The 19816-nt window shown below is 39.6% G+C and overlaps 2 protein-coding genes across 2 annotated transcripts; one reads left to right on the top strand and one right to left on the bottom strand.

Annotated features, from left to right (window-relative positions):
• Window positions 1-1162: 1162 nt before the first annotated feature.
• LOC146674132 (uncharacterized) lies at window positions 1163-8152 on the bottom strand. Its single transcript, XM_085394287.1, has 4 exons — window positions 7932-8152; window positions 4804-4859; window positions 4337-4696; window positions 1163-3483 (listed from the first exon to the last, which is right to left on the bottom strand). The coding sequence occupies exons 1-4, from the start codon at window positions 8150-8152 to the stop codon at window positions 3290-3292; spliced, it is 831 nt and encodes a 276-aa protein (XP_085250413.1). The 3' UTR covers window positions 1163-3289.
• Window positions 8153-13196: 5044 nt separating this feature from the next.
• Window positions 13197-16794, top strand: LOC146674131 (uncharacterized). The gene is made up of 7 exons (XM_085394295.1): window positions 13197-13321; window positions 13923-14067; window positions 14391-14440; window positions 14547-14897; window positions 14982-15068; window positions 16193-16261; window positions 16537-16794. Exons 3-7 carry the CDS (start codon window positions 14398-14400, stop codon window positions 16668-16670), a joined length of 684 nt encoding a protein of 227 aa, XP_085250421.1. The 5' UTR covers window positions 13197-13321; window positions 13923-14067; window positions 14391-14397; the 3' UTR covers window positions 16671-16794.
• The last annotated feature ends 3022 nt before the right edge of the window (window positions 16795-19816 follow it).

Here is a 19816-nt window from a genome sequence, read left to right as displayed (position 1 = left end):
ATTGCAGTTAGAGGCTACATTAATTTTCTGTCTGTAAGCACTTATTGAAATTATCTGAGCACATTACAAGTACATATTTGCTTACTCTGTATGCTCAAATGTGGCCCGTTATAGCCAACAGAAAAAAAGCGGAGGCCCGAAAAACAGGTGGGGGTCCTCCACCACCACCACTCACAGAGGCTGAGCAGTTGGCCCTCAGCCAAAACAGTGGGCGCCCTGTGGCCGAAGGCATCTCTGTGGGGACATCCTCTGAGTCAATAACCCCGCAAGACACAAGTGCCTACATAAGGGGTAACTTCAAAATAATACATGATGTGCATACATCCTTTCTTCACAGTCACCTTTGCAGTGCTGCTCATTCATTTGATAAACTCTTTACCATAATGAATTATTTTGTAGTCAAGTTATTTTCCTACTGATTTTGCCTTCCCTCAGTCTTGGTTGTCTTTGAGAGCATAATGACAATGAAGTGTAAGGTGATTGGTATGTTTGTTAATTGCCATTTGGTCCCTTGTAAGTCATAAGTGACCTGTATAAACCTCATATTCTATCAGTTGATGGTGGTGGTGTACTGCATCTGGTGCAGCCTCCTGTTGAGCCAGACCAACATGCAGTTGTGAGTAATACTCCACAGATTATATGAGTTTACAGTAGAACAGCAATGTTGTCTATTTCTTTACTACAGGAAAAATAATGAAGAAACATTGACAGCTGTTACAGAGGAGGAAGCAACAGAGACACTTTATGAGGTTTACATCTTTTAATACTTTGTGTACAGGAAACACAGGCGACCAATAAAGCCAGTTGAACAGAAAATCTGTTTATTCTTCTTTCAACATGTTGAGGTGATGGGTCAAAAGAAATGATTGTGACATATGGTGTCTCTGACTGCTCTTCCATCTTGTATGTCCGTGGGAGGGTCAGGATGTTCATGGTTTGGATCACTGCTGATGTTTGGTTCAGAAGGACAGTGTTCTCCTCTAATTGTGGCAATGTTGTGAAGAATCACACATGCCACAATAATGTCACATGCCCTTTCTGGGGTGACCCTGAGTCTTTGCAGGCACTGGAACCGGGCCTTAAGCATTCCGATAGTCATTTCAATTCTGGCTCTTGTCCTGCAATGAGCCAGATTATATCGCTGCTGTGGGCCCGGGTCAGGGTAAGGGGTAAGCAAATAGGGTAAACATGGATACCCCCTATCACCAAGCAAGTAGCCAGTGAACTCTCCTAAGACAGAAGGATACACTTCAGTTCAAATGTCCCTGAAGCAATTGGTCTTTATATATTTTACAGTATTCTCAACTCACCATGTCCAAATTTTGTGCTCAGTGTACATTCACGGAATATTTGTGAGTCATGGACAGAGCCTGGCCACTTGGCTTCCACATTTGTGATAATGTTGGCAGCATCACATATGATCTTCACAGTGCAGAGAACACAAATTAGCATCCATTACTATAATGAAATAATTTGTTAGTTTGAAATGCTACAGGGAACTATGTACCTGTACATTAATGCTGTGGAAAGACTTCCTGTTCACATAGTCTCCTTCATTTACTGAAGGAGCAATGATTGGAATGTGAGTGCCATCTATACAGCCAATCACGCCTGGGAACCGTGAAAATAAATGTAAAATTTAAGTAGTAGTTCAAGTATCACCACATCATAAATTAAGTTTTGGTCATCCTGATACCTGCAATTTTGTGGCATCCCTCTTTGATGAATCTTGTGGGTCTATGACCGGGGAACACCACAGACGAGTACAGGAGACGTTTCAGTGCAACTGTAACATTCCTGACTGCCCGACAGACAGTAGCCTTGGAAACGTGCTCAGCGTCACCAATATTATACAGAAAGCTCCCGTTTGCAAAAAACCGAAGTGCAATACAAATAATATGTAATGAACTGAGAGCATGTCCGCGATGTGTCACATGTGTAATATATGGCCTGAGGATGTTATCCAAATAACTTATAGATTGTGCTGAGAAACGGTAACGTTCGCACAGAAAATCATCAGGAAATGATAAAATGTCCAAACGCGCTCTGATCACTCTCTCCCGGCGGAGAGCTCTGCGGAGAATTTGGGCTTCAACATCTACTGGCTCTTCAAGGAAGGGACACGCCATGTCCGACACTTCCTACTGTCAGGTTTCCGACAAAGGGGCGGAGACAGTCAGGGTTAGTTGTAGTAAACCTGCTAGGGGGCAGGTTAGCTTCACGGAGTGTGTCGTCATAGTGACTCACTGAGGCTTCATCTGAACTCGCTTTCTGAAACCGAAAACCCAGAGTTTTCGTTAACTCAGGGTATACTTACTCAGTTTTTCCACTAAACCGGCTTCCTGAAACAGGGCCCAGCTCAAAGAAATCGAGTTCATCAGCCTGTGTGTGTTGATTTGAGAGAGAAATGAAATAAAAGCAGCAGCAGCCGCCTGCTGCCACAGCTTTAGTTTGAGTTTGTTGAAACCATAAGTTACATTTTAGGAACAGAAACCTGCAGCAGAATTTTACACTTTTTTATTTCTGCTTCTAAAGTATTTTTAAAACCATAAGCAATGAAACACTGAACCATCTGCTCACCTGAGACCCTTGTTTATGGAATATGCATGTATCAAAGTTTAATAACAAAGCCTAACTCTTGTATGCGCATAAAGAAATGACTATTTTCTCACTGCATGTTTGTTATTGCAAATCTTGTAAACTCTGTTATTAATAAAGTTTATTGCTGTTTGTAAAAACAAGGGTCGTGACAGTGTGCTCCTTAAAGGAACACATACACGTTGAGGAAACAGGAAGCAAATGAAGTGTGTTATCTGCCGTAACAAAGTCCAGTCCCTACTGTCAGGATTAAATAACAGCACATTTCCTTCTTTGGTCTTGTTGAGTCCAGGCACTTGTTAAAGTTTAACCACTGAATACAGCTGATAGGAAAACAGCACATTTATAGGCTAAATCCTCTGGTGGATTAAAGGCTGTACAAACTGAAGAGAGCAAAAGTTTTTTTTTGTTTTCTTTTTAAAGTTCCCATTTGGTGGCAGGATGAGTGTCCAGCTTAGAAATAATAAACAGGACACACATGGGAGCATAACCTACCCCATCATCCTTTCTGCAGTGATACATGAGCACATAATATGCACTTCATATCACAATGAGGCTTTCTGATACTTCAAACATACATTACACAGTCTTGGATTCTTGAACCTCAGGTTTTCTGCCTGATGGCTCCCTCCAAGTCCTGCTTTTAGTTTCTCTTGGTGCAAAACGACACCACAAAGCTCCTGTTAAACATTTAAATGAAATTTTGGTATCTTCTCAGCCGAGTACGACATCTTAAGGCACAGAAGCGATTAACCAGTAAAACTGCAAAGCCAAGTAAAGCTGCCAGTTCGAATCCCAGTGAAGTGTAGAGGACCATCCTTTGCATCCAGGTGTGTGCTGATGGACTCAAAGTTGATCCCTGAGGTTTGGAACGAACAGCAGCTGCTGCAGAGGAGAGAAAAATGAAGACAGAATCTTTTAATATCATTGGTAGCTGTTAGCAGTTCCTGTTCTGAAAACATCATAAAGAAAGAAACAACAAAAAACTTTGATAACAACTGGAGCACAAAGAACTCGATGAACAATAAGATTACTGACAGGCCCTGCTGCTCTCTTATATTGCAGAATTGGTAAATATGAAGTTAAAGGGAACCAACAAGTTAACTGTATATCAGTACAGTGACATATAACCCCTTTAACCTGGGGGGTCGAACTCAAGGGCCGGTGTCCTGCAGGTTTTAGATAACACCATGGGTCAACACACCTGAATCAAATGATTACTTCATTACCAGGCCTCTGGAGAATTATAAGACATGTTGGGGAGGTAATTTAGCCATTTAAATCAGCTGTGTTGGATCAAAGACACATCTAAAACCTGCAGGACACCGGCCCTCGAGGCCTGGAGTTCGACACCTGTGCCTTGAACATTGGAAATTGCCTTTTCTACTCTTTTGTCCAGCTTTGAAAAGGCAAAAAAAAAAACCGTTCAAGGTTCTGACATGCAGACACAGTATCCTTCAGATAGAAAAAAAATACAGCTATTTGCAGACTTTATGCTTTCAAGATTTACATTACTTCGATCTTTAAAGCACAGGCAGGAGGAACTTCATCTAATTTTAAATCTTTATAAAAACTATTTGTACTGCTTTTATATATTTATGCTATTTTTAAAGAAGTGTTATTCGAATGTATATTTAGAATAAAAACAGATTGTATTATTTGTTTTAGGAAAACAAATATTCTTTGTTGGTTTCTGAATGTCAAGATGGAGTAATTCGTACTGCTTTAATCTTCTTACCACGTATGCTGAGTCGACAGTAGTCAAAGCCATAATCATACTCGGTTTTCACCTCACACAGGTACAGACCCGAGTCATCAGTCCTGAGTCTGGACAGTTGAAGTCTGATTCGTCCTTCTCTGAGGGCGTCTTTGTCACTCTGGACTCGTCCTGAAAACTTTGCATCCTGAGACTCTGACACCTCAACACCACTGGACACATGATAGAAGCCTGAGGTTTCATAATTAGTCATCTGTTGACAGATGATGGAAACAGAGTTTGTGGATCTGTCAGGTTTGGTGGTGAACGTCCACTCCAGTGTGATGTTGTGGTTCTCCTCTGCCTGATAGCAGGTCTGTGTTACATTGACTACAAATGATCCTGTTGAGGAGACAGAGAGGGAAAGAGAGGAGCAGACACACTGAGAACTGGAACAAATCTGTTGTTGAGCTTTATTTGGAGTTCATAAAGTGAAGCTGTAAACTAACCAGAGACACATGAGGTGATGATGATGAGCAGCAGGATCCTGCAGATCATCTTCTCCCTGTGAGAGGAGACAGAGGTGAAGAGTCATCAACACATGAGGTCAAAGGTCAGTCAGTACAGCTAGAAGAAGGAAAATCTACAGTCTGACTTCATTCACTAATCACAACATCTGATCCTGTTCATGATCTTGTTAGAAGTAACGTTAACTCGGTCACCAAGTGCTGAAAAAAATATTTAGTCTTTTTACTTCAGTAGAAGTCAGAATCCTGCTTATGCAACCATGACGGGTGTGGCTTATGACTCAGCTGCAGGGATGGGGTGGAGCAGCAGGTTCAGGGTGTGGTTTCAGGGGAGGCTGACCCACATAGCTGTTTATCATCACTTGGTCATTCATTCTGTATTTCAGTAGGTTAACAGAACCTGACAGGATTGGTGTGTGAAGCAACAAAGGTAGCAAACGCTGCAAATAAATATAGCTCGACTTTGACTTCGGTGTGTCCTTCAGGTCCTTCTTGTTAAAGTAACATGTTAGCATCAACTTTAAAAAAAAAAAAATCCAGGACAAAGATTATTACAAAAAAAGTCATCAAAACAAAGCACTTGAGGTAGGTTTGGAAAAGTAAAAATATATCAACACGTTCTAGCTTTGGCTTCTCAAGTTCATAGAGACTCAAACAGCCACAGAGCTATTATAATGTCACTCACCACAGCTGTGCAACACTAAGCATCATTCCCTTCAGCCTCTGGGAGAAAAAAAGTTACTATGGCCTTAGTCCGCGCCCAGTACATAGTAGGGATCGGCAGATAGATCGAAATATTAATATTAATAGTATCCATGTCGACACTGGTATTGGTGTCAGATCGATATGAATGTGGTGCAATCGATACTGTCTTTTCTCTTTTCTTCGTTCAGTGCGTTGGTCCCATTTCAAAGTGATCGGTCATCACGGAGGCCCTCTAGTGATGAGTGAATAACTTTTATGCTTAAAAAAATATATATTTAAATTATAAGCAAAACTTAGCTGTGATGAGGATTGGGAAAGCTGGGATTTATGTGTCAGAGGTAACCAATTCAAAAATCATCATTAGGCCGTAACACAGTGAGTTACATCCGCCGACAGGTACAGTGGGAGGATGACATCAGGAAGGGGGTAAGGGTAGCCCAAACTAGAAAACAGCTTATCCCTAAATCAGGGCCCATTTATTCTAGCGGGCAGTGTTAATGCAGATAAGGGGAAGACACCCTGGGTTAGACAGACTCACTTTGTAGCATAAGGCAGGTGCCTTATGCTACAAAGTGAGCATAAGCACAACAATCATATGACCTCCTATGAGCAAGTGTTTTGGCAACAGTGGGAAGGAAAAACTCCCTTTTAACAGGAAGAAACCTCCAGCAGAAACAGGCTCAGGGAGGGGCGGGGCCATCTGCTGCGACTATTTGACAAGCTGTAAAAGACACCAAGAGATTAATAATAACTAATAATTCTCATCAATAACACAGACATGAGTTCATCAGGCCTCTCTGTGTTGATTTGACAGGCAAATGAAATGAAAGCAGCAGCAGCAGCAGCAGGCTGCTGCCAAAGCTTTAGTTTGACTCTGTAGAAATCCAAAGTTATATTTTAGCAGCAGAAACCTGCAGCAGAACCTTAGACTTTTCTTTTATTTCTGCTTCTAAATTATTTTTAAAACCATAACAACTGAAAAACAGTTGCTCGCTCTTTCTCTGTGGAGTTTGCATGCCCCCTCCTCCCCTCACCTCACACTGGATTCCTCTCAGTTCTTAAAAAGATTAGTATTTTTTTCCTCTAATATTAAAGGATAACAGATGCATATACATAAACAAAAGACTATTTTCTCACTGCATGATTGTTATTGCAAATTTGTAAACCACATTATTACTAAAGTTTATTCCCGTTCTTGCTTCACATCTTGGTGTCGACACAAAAGGGTAATGGCTGTGTGCTTTTTAATGCAACGCGTACAGTTTTAGGAAACAGGAAGTGAATGAAATGTTTCATCTACTGTACTAAAGGCACATTTCCTTCTTTGGTCTTGTTGACTCTGATTATTGAATACAGCTGCTGGGAGAACAACATATTTATATGGGGAAAAGAAAAATGTCTTTTCACTCTAGCTGCGGTCCTTCTCCCACAAATCACCTCTGACACTCGTCTCCACCCACTCCACCCTTCCTGCACGCACTTCCTCGCTTCTCTTGTCTTTCGCTTTGGATGGTATTTAAAACTCATCTGCCTTCACTGTTACACCCGCCTCCTTCTCATTCACACACACGTACTCTGACTTACTTCTACTGGCTTTCTTTCAACTTCTAGCCAGAGCATCCCTCCACCTCTCCAGGCTTCTTCCACCTGCTCTCTACTCTCACTACAAATCACTATATGTGATCTGCAAACATCACAGTCCACGGACACTATTGCCTGACCTCATCTGTCAGCCTCTTCATCATCACTGCATTCAAGAAGCTCTTTCTTGGCATGAAGCCTGCTGCTCACTGATCATCAACAACTTTTTCCCATATCTTCACGGTGTGGCTCATCAGCTTGAGCCACCTGTACTTACTTGGGCTCTGCACATCACCCTTGCTCTTGGAAAATCAGCACCAGCACATTTGTTCCATGATTGTGTTCAACAGTCAGTTCAAAAACTCCACTGCTCTCTCTCTTTCTCTCTCTCTCTCTGCCAGATATCACACCTGCACAGGTTTGCCATCTGGGCCACATGCACTTCCACTCTCCATCCCCTTCACAGCTGCCCTCACTTCCTCTTTATTAACACTTTGCATTTCCTGGATCACCAACCGTCATCCATCACTACTCCCCCACCTCTCTCTCATTTTTCTTCATTCTCCTCAAAGTACCCCATCCAACCTCTTCAACACACCACCTTCACTCGCAGGCACATTTCCACCTCTATCCTCAATCCAAACCTGTTGCACATCCTTTCCTCACCAAGCCAATCGATGTAAGTCCTTTTTTTCTCTCCTTACTGAGACGATCCAACCGTTTAATGAATGAGTGAAAAGACAGCATCCTTCAGAGCAGAAGTACAAGACACTGCAGGTGAAAATGACCAAGAAATCACTGAGAAAAAGCGCTTACCCGCTTACCCTACGATGACTGTGGACAGGGCACCGTGGGAATAAAACTCTGGCGCTGCTGAGCGAGTGAAGCACGGAGCTACATCCTCACACATGAAAAAAGGAAACACACAAATGTAGCACAAAAACGAACTCCGTGCTCCTATGATTTCCTCTCTCAGATATACCGCTGTCGTCTTCAGTGAGCCCGGGGCAGTGAAGCCCCGCCCTCTATAAACGTTGCCATCCATCGACCAATCAAGTCATTCTTAACTAATTCGACTGAGTTTTTATTTCTTTTTTCCTCCGCTTTTCTTGATATTCCGGTTATTTGGATATCACAAATTCAATTCATTTTTGTCCAAACTCACTGTTAAGCTTATTTTGTATAACAGATACATGAGCTAAAAGTTTATTTTTTATGATCTTTTTTTCGGTGACGCTGGAGAGGCAACTTTTTACACAGTTTTTACACATCGGGGAAGACAACGCGTGCCCTCGTGTACATCTGATTTATCCATGTGCTTGTATTCCTGTATAGGTGAAAGGGTTAACTGTTGTTATTAACACAAGGAAGAGTTCAGGTTGCCTTTGTCAGTGTTGTTTGGGCATCAAGCGGAATGGTCGGGACTGACGTGATCTATTACGATTCAGCTGTTTTCAAGGGCACTAGGAAAACATCCACACTCACAATGTTTGTCTAATGTGCGTGAGACAAATAACAGATCTGGCTGATCAAACCGGTGTTCTGACAACCTTCTACGTTGGCAAAACGTCCTACCGTAAGTAGTTTATGCACATTTCTGCAGTCACAGAGGAATTCCAGCACAAATATAAGTAGGTATGACGGTTTGCCACTTAACGTTGCCCATCAGAGTATGCTTGAAGCTTATATTCTTAAAGCCAGGGTGGTTTGCCACTTAATTTTACCCGTCAAAGTATGCTTGTAGGTAACATTCACAAAGGTAGCATGGTTTGACACTTAATTTTAGCTGTTAAAGTGTGTTTCTAGCTCATATTCACAAAGGTAGGACAATTTGCCACTAAATTTTAGCTGTTAAAGTATGCTTGTAGGTCACATTGACAAAGGTAGGATGGTTTGGCACTGAATTAATTTCATGAATTAATTTCAGAAACAACGGGTAGGATGGATTCCCAGAACACCAGCCGTTCAAATTTCCATCGTAATTGGGAAACTATGTGTAGTGATGGGATTTCCGGCTCTTTTTAGAGAACCGGCTCTTTCGGCTTTACTCACCAAAAAGAGCCGGCTCTTTCCTTCAGGTTGTTTTGTTGCTTTAATTAATTTATTATTAACAATAATATATACAATAAAAACAAACAATAAAATATACTTCCAAAGCAGAGCTACTAGATCACTTAAATTACACAATTGAAAGCATACTTGTATGGTTTGTGTATTTATACACAAGCACTCATATATATTCAAATAATAAAAAAAAAAAAAGTTCATTTACCTGTTACTACCACACACCAAATCTGGTCTTTGGTACTTGCTGGCTTGTGTAGCCACTAGGTAACAAAAGCTCAACACTGCGCCCAGCATCGTGGAGCACTTCTGTTGTGTTTTGTACGTGTTTTGGAGTTTGTACGTGCTTTGTCTCTAGGGGCACCATAAATATATATAATATATATATATATATATATATAATTTATTCACTCCACATAAAATGTAATAAATAAATCATATCTCAAAAACGAACTATTCACAGTTCAACTTTTAACTATTTCAATTTTCAGCTTCTTCCTTTTAAACAAATTTAAGAGCCATTTCGTTCACAACTTACACATCACTAATGTGAAGTTAACTGGCTGTAACCGGTTTCAATTCCTTTTCTCCTTATTTTTCAGGTACTTTGGGTTTTTAATCAAACTAATTCTTCGATGTTTTTTGTTTGATTTTATTTACTATCTTTTTTTTTTATTTAGTCTCTAGTGTTAGACAATTTTGCAGTTTTGAATTTCTTGTTTGTGTTTTTAGTTTACTTTACTCTTAGGTTTTGATTTGTTTTTGCTCTGTTAAATTCCCTTAAGCTGTACTAACAATGAGACTGTGTCGTGTTTGGAAATACAGCTCCAAAGTATAGTTGGAAACACCCAGGTCACGTGATTGTGGTTAATTGCGGTTTTGGTGCACTCCACCACAAATTCGCCAGGTGGCCTCGCTTACCTGCTGCTTCCAAGCAGGTGAGGCGCCTGCAGGTTATAACATCTTGGCTGATACTTGTTGCTACTGAATGGATGTTTTTGATGCTTCTATTTATAACAAGCGGCAACACGCCCGGATTTAATCGCGACAGTCCATTTCACACTGACCAACAGCTTTTCAACCTCACACATTCAGAGGTTGTTCAAGTAGGATAAAGAAACTTCATTATTGTTATTATTATTATTATTAGTAGTATATTACTGCTCTGGAAGCCATATCTGGTGACATGGGCATGATTTATTCAGATTGAACCTGCATGTATGAGATTTCACGTTACAACAGTTGGAATAATAAAAAAAATATAATAATATTAATATTTTCTTGAGAGTTAGTACGAAGTAGACCATGTGCAATTAATGGATTTTTTTTCTTGCTTTTTTGCAGGATGAATCGTCCTTCAGTTTCTGACTGAGCCGTATGTGGAGGAAACTCAAACATTAAGTGCAGCTGGCTGAAGCAGAATCAGCATGGACTTAGTTTCCTGTTAGAGGATCCAACACGAGGATCGGGGTCAGGAGAAGGGATGTCAGGGTTAAATAGTTTATTCTTCATAGAAATGATGCTGGACATGGGGTGTATATGCATGGGGTGTGTGTGTGTGGTAGAAGAAAATGTCCAGTGTACGGTAAGCCGCAGAGTCAGCAATTAAATCGGAGCTGGAAAGGCAACAGGTCTTGTGACTGTAATTAACTTCTTCACCACCAGGTGGTACTGCTGGGTTTCCCAACACACTTTATAGAGCATTTTCTATTGAAAGTAGGAACAATAGAGAAAAATAGAACTGAGAAATGTCTGCCTCTTTTATTGTGACATTGAAAGTTTCTTTTCAGATCATTTAATAAATTTACAGCACAGAGCACATCTCTCTCTCTCTCTCCGTGCCAATATTTATTTAATGACACTCTGGGTTTCAGGGATTGAACAGTCTGTATTGATCTTTACAATCCACAGCAAAAACAATAATGAGATCAGATATTGTTTTATTCCTTACATGTGTGTGCGGCGTTAACCCCCCCCCCCCCCCCCCCCCCCCCAAAAAAAAAAAAACAAAAAAAACAAAACCTCTGGTTCATAAAAGAAAAGGTTATTCCCCGTGCCTCGCCTGCCTGGAAGCAGCAGGTACACCACATGTTGAAACTTGAGTGAAGTCCCAATACCGCAATTAGCCATGCTTACATGACGTGTGTTTCGACCCAACCACACCTTGGAGCAGTGTTTCCAAACATCTGAGCTTAGAAAGCTCAACACAGTGTGGAAATGTCATTACTGAGCGCCCCACCCAAACTCAGCTCAATAGTGAAGCTAGTGCTTCATTACAAGCTCTTGTAATGCTCTCTTGTATCAAATCCTGCCTCTGCTACACTGACTGTAGTCTATCTATCTATCTATCTATCTATCTATCTATCTATCTATCTATAGATATAATATAGATGTTATAAACATTGTTTATTTGAAGCTGAAATTGAGGTTGTATCCGTCTCAGAGTTTCCATCAGTACAAACAGAAAGCATCTATTCATGGTCTAGTTTGTCATGCATACAGACACCAACAGGAATTTTGCTTCAGCAATTACACAACAGCTTCAAAGCAAATTGGTGACAGCAGCGCTTACAGTACACATGACTGCAGCCTCCTCAGGCACTAGTATAAGGGACTGACGACTCCTCAAGTATGTTGTGTTTCAAGTGTGTGACCTTCACTGTCTGTGTGTGTAAAAATTGCTCCATGCTGTGAATGTAAGAACCCCAACATGAAATATAGTTTGTTGGAACACCTTTTACCCTCCTCTCTGTGCCTTCAGTCATTTGCTGGGGAATCCAGAGACACGACAAAGAGTCAGGTACTGGTTTTAGTTTTACTGCCATGTTAGATGCAGGTTTGCGATGGTGGGGTCACGGTCTGGTATCAGGTATTGAGCTGGAGGTCAGCTGAGTTTTCTTAGTGAACCACTTGTTGTAGTCAAATGTTGTGAACATGAATAAAAATCTTGTCGGTGTGATTCTTGACTTTTTAGTTAACAGGACCCAAAGAGTCCAGCTAAATAGGGTCCTGTCCAACCAGGTCTGCTCCTCGACAGGGATTTGTGCACTCACCCTTATCATTTATCCTATATACAAATGTATACAAATATATGTTAGAGTAAGTTTGAAAATAGGGCCATTTTAAAGTATGCAGACAACTTTCAGGCTGCTCCAGGAAAATAGATCCAGCCACGGCCCAGTGCTTGCTGAGTTTGTCAAATGCCGTGATTAGTCCTGCATTCAGTTGAGCAACACTAAGTGTAAGACTAAAGACATGATCATTAATAAAAAAAACAACAAGCAAAAAAACAACAAGCATACACCCAAAGTCACTTTTATTGAAATTCAGATTGTGGCGTGTGTTCAGTGTCATAAATATCCTTGAACAGTTATTGATTCAAAGCTTCATTTTAAAGCAAACTGAAAACAAGAAGCGCTCTCATGTTTGAGAAGGCTTTCTTGTTTCTACGTTGATAAAACCACAATGATTTTATTTATATCTACTCTTCATTGGATCTGCTTTATGTTTTTCTTTGGTGGCTTAAGAGGCTGATAAAGTGCGTAACAATTTGTCAGCTGCTCGGATCCAGTTTTACTGCTGTGTTCACTGGTACAGTGGAGTTATTGACCTTTAACTAAAACTGAAAGAAGAGATGAAACATAAACAAAGACATGAGCGGTCATTTACCACTAATGCCTCACCTCACTGATAGGAGAAGTGCTGAGTATATGTTATCTTATGTTCTCGTGGCTTGAAAGTAAAGCCAACTGAATACAAATCTACTGAGAGGGGAAGCGACAAGAGTTTGCATTTGATTCTCGAGTAGGCTTTGTTGTGTTCCTTTTTCATTTAAACAATGCACCTGTTATTTTATGTGCATGGTTTATTTATTTATCTATAAAATGTCTTTAAGTGTAGGTAGTAAAGTAGCAGGTCCAAAAAAATGGCATCTCTGTTTTACTGTAATGTAAATGTTTAGTCACAGTCTGTAAAGCAGGGTGTGACTGGAATGAGCAGTTTGGACACTTTGTGTTTGTCACGTGTCTGAATAGACAGGTTTAACAGTGAGCTGAAGCGTCTTCTTTATCTGAAATATTCAGGCGGTTGTTTGTTCTTTCAGCTTATTAAATCAAAGTGGACACATTGCGGGTCACTCTCCTACTAACAAGTAAGTAGACTTTAAAACATCCTGTGTGAACGTGTGTGCTTTTGTTGTTTACTTTTTGATGCAGGCGCCTTTTAAAAAAAGACCGTATGGTATGTGGGCAAACCATGATCAGTTTCAAGCAGCGTCACAAAAGCAAATAGCTACCATGACAGAAGAAGCAGGACAGAGACAGGAAAGCAGCTTTTAGTTTGCTCATGTGATGCAAAACAAGAAACACCACAAGGGGTTTTATGAAAGTGCGCAACGGGAAGAAAACAGCGGCACAGTGGTGTCTACAGTGCTACTAATGCTTAGGCTATAATAATAACAATAATAATAATAATAATAATAATAAAAGTATCTCTATTACTATTATTGCGTGACTATTTGACAAGCTGTAAAAGACACCAAGAGATTAATAATAACTAATAATTAAATGCAGGAGGTGTATAAACACAGTGAGCAAAACAGAGGTGACTGAAGAAGAAACATGCAATGCATCATGGGAATCCCACGGCAGCCTAGGCCTACTGCTCCATAACTAAGAGAGGATTCAGGCTCACCTTATCCTGTCCGGTCTGATGAGCTAAACTTGTTTTTCGTTTCTTTTTTCCTTTTACAGGTCATTGTAATACAGGTGCATTACAGTGTCACTTTAGCCCACCCAGTAAAGTCAACAGGAAAACTTTACATGCTCTTCCGTGTTCGTAGAGAGGAGCTCATGGTTCGTAGAGACAGCTGCCAGAGACGGAGAAACGCAAGAACAGGTAGAAAACTAAGCCTAAAAACATCTAAACATGTTATTGGAGTAATACTGAAAACACACTTCACTCTGATGTCAACAGACCATTTTAAATCTCGTAGCTGAAACATGCACAGAATTATGATCATGGTTTGGATCATAGACGTACATTAATTCATGTGCCGGTGAGCTGCACAGAAAGTGTGTCTGTGTACACTCTGTGTGGGGAAATCACTCAGTGGTTTTTAAGCTGGTGAAAAATGTGAAATATTTCACTTTTATTTTTATTGTCTTTTTTAAAAAAAAAGATATTTATTAAAACGTTCTTCCTCTGATTCATTCTGACAGAGAGAAGATGATCAGGATCCTTCTGTTTCTCGGCCTGGCGTCCTCTGTCTGTGAGTGTCCACATTTAGACACAGTTATCTTTTGGTAAATTCAAATAAATAAATAAATAAAAAGGATAAATGAACACACAATAATGAGGTGGTGTCTTCTCAACAGGGACGTTTGTTTTGAAAAGGACTGCGACTGTCTTTGAGGCCAAGGAGGACGACAACATCACCATCAGATTGGACAGTCAGCTCCAAGCTGACGTGTCTCTGGCTGACGTGATGTGTGTTTTCCACTCAGATGTCACTAAGATTTTGTTTAAAATGATCAGAGGAGTGGAGGACTCTGAGTCTCAGCATGAGCAGTTTGCAGGACGAGTTCAGACTGACAGAGATGCTCTGAGGGGAGGACGAATCAGACTTCATCTGTCCAGAGTCACAGCTGAAGACTCTGGAAGCTACAGGTGTGACGTGGCTGCCGACTACGACGACAGCCTGAAGAGATGGAGGCTCGAGACAAATGGTAAGTTGACTCCTGTATCTCTTTACGACTGGGCTGTATTTATATTGCAGATGAACAAACATTAATTCAGATTTTCATCCTCAGAAAATTTTGTTTTGAGTGTGGGTCGAACCTCTGATGGAAACAGCACTTATGTCTTACTCAGACCTCTGATATTTGGACTACCAAAAGGTAAATCACCAATCTTTATCCACAGTTCTGAGTACCCTTTTTAACACATCACACTTTAGTCGTCTAAAAGGTTTGGTGTTCAAAATTTACAGTGAATTGTGGAATTATTCTGTCAGGGGCTGGGTCTATGACCCAGCAATTTGAGTGCTTTTTGTAAATGTGTGTTTTATTATAAATATATGTGTAGTTCTGTAGGTTTTAGATGAGTGTATTCTAGTTTAGGTCCATCTAGGTCCTCTTCTGTAAGTCTGTTCTGGTCTTCTCTAGGTAGTTCGTCATGTATTTGTTGTCTGCGTATTTCATGTTGTCTGGTTTGTGATGTCATGCCAGCGTCTCTGTGTTTCCTGTTGTATTTTGGAAGTCTAGTGTTCCCTTGTTCAGTGTGCTTAGTTTTATAGTTCCCCTGTGGTGTCATTATGTTCATTAGTGTCAGCTGTTTCCCCATGTGTTTCCACTTCCTCTGATCATCCCTTGTGTGTGTTTAGCCTGTCTTTGTCAGAACGTCTGTGTTACCACGCCGAGTCATAGAAATCATAGTCTCTATAGTTGTCTCTATGTTTCGTCACAGTTGTCTTTTAGTTTTCCCAGTATGGGTTCCAGTTTAGTTGTTGCTCCTGTTTTTGCCTTTGTTCATGTTTACCAGCCTAAATAAAACAGCTCGCTTTTGGTTCAAGTCTCCGCTCCGTCTTCTTCTCTGTCTGGATTTGGGTCCACTGCTTCACTACCCCGCCGTGACATATTTAAGTTAAAATTGTCTGAACTTCATCACATTTGTGATAGCTGCCATGCAATCAAACAAGCATGTAATGAACACAGGGCGACATCTCACGGGAAATACATGTTATAGATATATAATTTTAAATAACATGATGTACATTATGCAATCATTTATCATTTAGGCAGAATTTCTTATTCATAATCAAGTTTTTCATGCTTTATTAATCAAAACAAAGAATAACAACTTACTTTTTTTCAGTGAATAGATGCATGTCATTTTGATTGATGTATTTGGTTTTGTCTTTTTATTACATCTACTTTTGAACCTAGTTTATTATTATTATTATTATTATTTCTGTTTCTATTGTTTAAGTTTTCCTGTTTCTACCTTTGTTTTATCTGGACAGGTTTTGCGTCTCTGCACATGATTGCGAGGAAAATAAAGGTGGACGACAAAAATAAAGTTTTGATTGCAGGTGATACTGAAGTTAATTCAGGACTTCCTTTGAAAGACAGTGGTGGGTTTACTCATTGATCAACTGCAAAAAGATTTGCCAACTGTGACATCACAGAGCTTTCTTGCTGCACAACAAGCCCAATTCTTACCCTTAAAGTCTAAATACAATGTTTAGTTTCCAGATTTGTTCCTTTTTGTGTTTCACAATTGGCTGATTTCTGTGCCTGTACTGTTACGTCCCTTTTGTTGGCTTTGATAAAATTGTTTATTTTATGGTCTGTTTTCTCCACGCAGGTCCAAAGCCAGCAGAAGAAAGGGCATGTCATGAAATAATCTCATTATTTGTTCTAATGGCATTTTTAAATGTGGCAACTGCAGGAGTTGTAGTACTTTTCATAAGAGGTCTTTGTAACCTGTTACGATGGTAAGGTACACTGGCAAACTTTGGATAGAAATGGTTGACTCATTTGTCCTTGTTTGATTTAGTCTGACTGTCCTGTTTATTGTTACAGTTCAACACCACATGGAAACGTCCACACTGTAATAAAACGACTTAAATCAACAGTGACTTCCCTGCCTGTTAATGTTGTGAATTTAATTTAATTTAATTCTACTGCTGTGCTTAAAAAATAAATACAAAAATAAAAAATATAAGTAAAAGAAAAGGAATCTTTGCACCTGTAAGATTTCCTTCAAATGAGGAAAAAACAGAAAAGTCATATGTGATGTTACAACACTGATTCTTAGCTCTAAGTCAAACAAATTATTTTAGAAAAAAACATAATAGACCCAGTGAGTTATGGTGTCCATTTCCCAAATACATTACATACTTTTTTTTCTTTAAAATATATGTAAGTAAAGCAGATCATGGAGTCAGCAGTTTCAAATTATACTGCATGCACTCTTTTGTCACTGACTTTGCAGTACTTTAAAAGGATCCCAGAACAGAAACACTGATCTTAACCACCCCAGCGCTGCAATTGCACTATAATTTTAGGCTGGGTTGTTGAGTAGTATTATCTTTTTGTAATTGTTGATTTTGAGAATAAGATCTACATTGAAAGAATGACATGTAAATATTATTTTACATGTGTTATTTTCCCTTCTGAACAGACACAGTTTGTTGAACAATATGTTTAAAATCCAACAACACTACATCAGATGTGACACTCAGATACCCGTTGGATGCTGGGACAGGAAACCATTTTTTAAGATCCCCAGAAAACACAAAGTATCTCTTTGAGGTCCAACCCTACCTTCATTGTTCATTCTTATTTTGTCATGCCTGGCAATGCCAATAAACTTGCCAATGCTTCAGGATTCACTGTCACATAACAAACAGGTGGCAACAGTACCCACAGTACACATGTCCAGAAACCAGTATGACAGGACTCCAAGGCCTGTGGTGCAGGGCTGTGTCCAACTTTTTATGAGCACGATTCTGTTTGTGGACTGTGCAATTATAAACCTACAGAGAATGATAACACAAGGTCAACAACGGGGCTCATCTAAGTCCATGTTATTCTTGAAATTTAGATTGTATTCTCTGAATGAACAATTAAAAAAACATAATACTAAATAACAGACACTCCATTTTCTTCATAAATGATCATTTTAAATGTAAGAAACTTAAACTTAGCTTTTAAACAGCCCTGCTAAGATTGGCAACCCGTCCAGGGTTTACCTTGCCTCACCACAGGCTTACCCATATAGTCATTTGATTTTGGGGTTGTTTGGGTTTTCTTTGTATTTTTGTAGGTTCTTTACCTTACAATATAAAGCACCTTGTTGCTCGTATTTGGTGCTATATAAATAAAACTGAATTACACTGAATAGGGCCTATCCAAGCTACCCTCATGACCCTGGTATGGACAAGTGGAAGAGAATGAAGTTCTAAAACATGAAATGTAACAACATAAAAATATCTCCCTCCTGCCCTAAGACAATAAATCAATAAACTGGGCCATTTTCCAGTTGAATGGAAAATAAATTCAGTCATTACATTGAATAAAAGAATTCTCAATATCCATATAAAGGAACAAAGAACAATTCAAGATAGAAACAAAACAAAATGGCATAATAGCTATAATTAAAATTTAATAAACATGTATCTATCTTGTTTATTAAAGAAGAGCATCTATTTGACAAGAATACTGATGCTGTAGTTGGAAATGAATCATATATAAGTCTCTATTCCACCAAACTGCTTCCTTGGTTTCAATTAACATTAAGTGATTGATTTCTGTATGACTTTATCAGTATCTCACATTGTTGGATTTAACCTAATCTTTTTTGCACTGCTGCTTCAGTTCATTGAGGTTTGCTGACATTTGTGTATGTACAGCTTGCTTGAGCTCCCGCTACACAGTCGAGGTCTTGTCTGATTGGGCCACTGCAGCCTCTTGATTCATTGCTGGTGTGTTTGGGATCATCACCCTGTTTAAGCCAAGTTTTAGCTTTTGGACAGATGTCTTTACATTTGGCTGTAGAATACTTTGTTACACAGGAGAGTGCATGGCTGATTCAGTGACTACAGAGTGCACAGATTCAGTGGCTGAACAACAAGCCCAAATCATTCCCTTTCACCACCGCACAGGCAGTTGGTATGATTTGTTTGTGTTGGTTTGGTTTTCTCTGAACATGGGGCTATCAGTTGCGGAGAAATATCCCCACTTTGGTCTTATTTGTCCAAAAAGCATTGTTCATGTGTTTTGTCCAACTTTGCAAACCTAGCTGTGTGGCTGTGTTCTTTTTAGAGATGGGAGGCTTTCTCCTGGAAATCCTTCCAACCATCCACACAGTTTCTCAGGGCATTGCATGATCTGACTCTTGGGAAAATTGTCTTGATGGACCTGTGTGGTCCTCCTCATGTGGGTCCAGTTAGGTTTTTGTTGTGTGATTTTTTTGCTCCTGCCTTATGTTATGTTTACATTAACACCGCTGCATTTGGGTTTTTTGTCTTGCTTTCCGAGCCTCACATTTGGATCCCACTCTGCCTGCTACACAGCGGAGCCTCGACGATAAGTGTATGACAGTGAGTGCTCAATACTTCTAAAGATGATCAAAAGAAAAAGACAAAAGACATAGAGAGGAGGGAAAATGTCTTTTCACAAAATTAGATTTTATTTATTTCAAAGTGATGTCATTAAATATAAAGTGGTACAGCAGCTGATACAAAAGAAAAAGTCATGAGACCACAATACATAGTCAAAATGCTGGGTTTGCCTATGTAGGTACTCAGTTAATTGTAGTCTAACGACGATACCTGTTTCTAAACTTAACTCTGTATTATTAATGTTTACGTTGGTGAAACACTGCAGTTTATGGTCACAGTGTTCAGGTTAAAATCCAATGTGATTGTGTGTTTGTTGAAGTGATTCAGAATATGATTTTTTCAACCTTATTAACATCAACCTCATATCCTCATGCTGATTTCTGGAAATTCAGAGCTAACATATTACATTTAGACACCAATTCTGCCTGATGTTTTGTTTTTGTTTTGTTTTTTTAATGTTGATTCTGATGTTTCCAGGCTTCTGGTATTAAGAGGTAAAATAAATAAAGAAGCCATTTT

The sequence above is a fragment of the Rhamphochromis longiceps genome, linkage group LG3 (assembly GCF_057381845.1).
Source record: "Rhamphochromis longiceps isolate RC_006_pf linkage group LG3, R_longiceps_female_GT1.1, whole genome shotgun sequence".
NCBI classification, from domain to species: domain Eukaryota; kingdom Metazoa; phylum Chordata; class Actinopteri; order Cichliformes; family Cichlidae; genus Rhamphochromis; species Rhamphochromis longiceps.
This window is presented reverse-complemented; position numbering and strand designations above follow the sequence as displayed.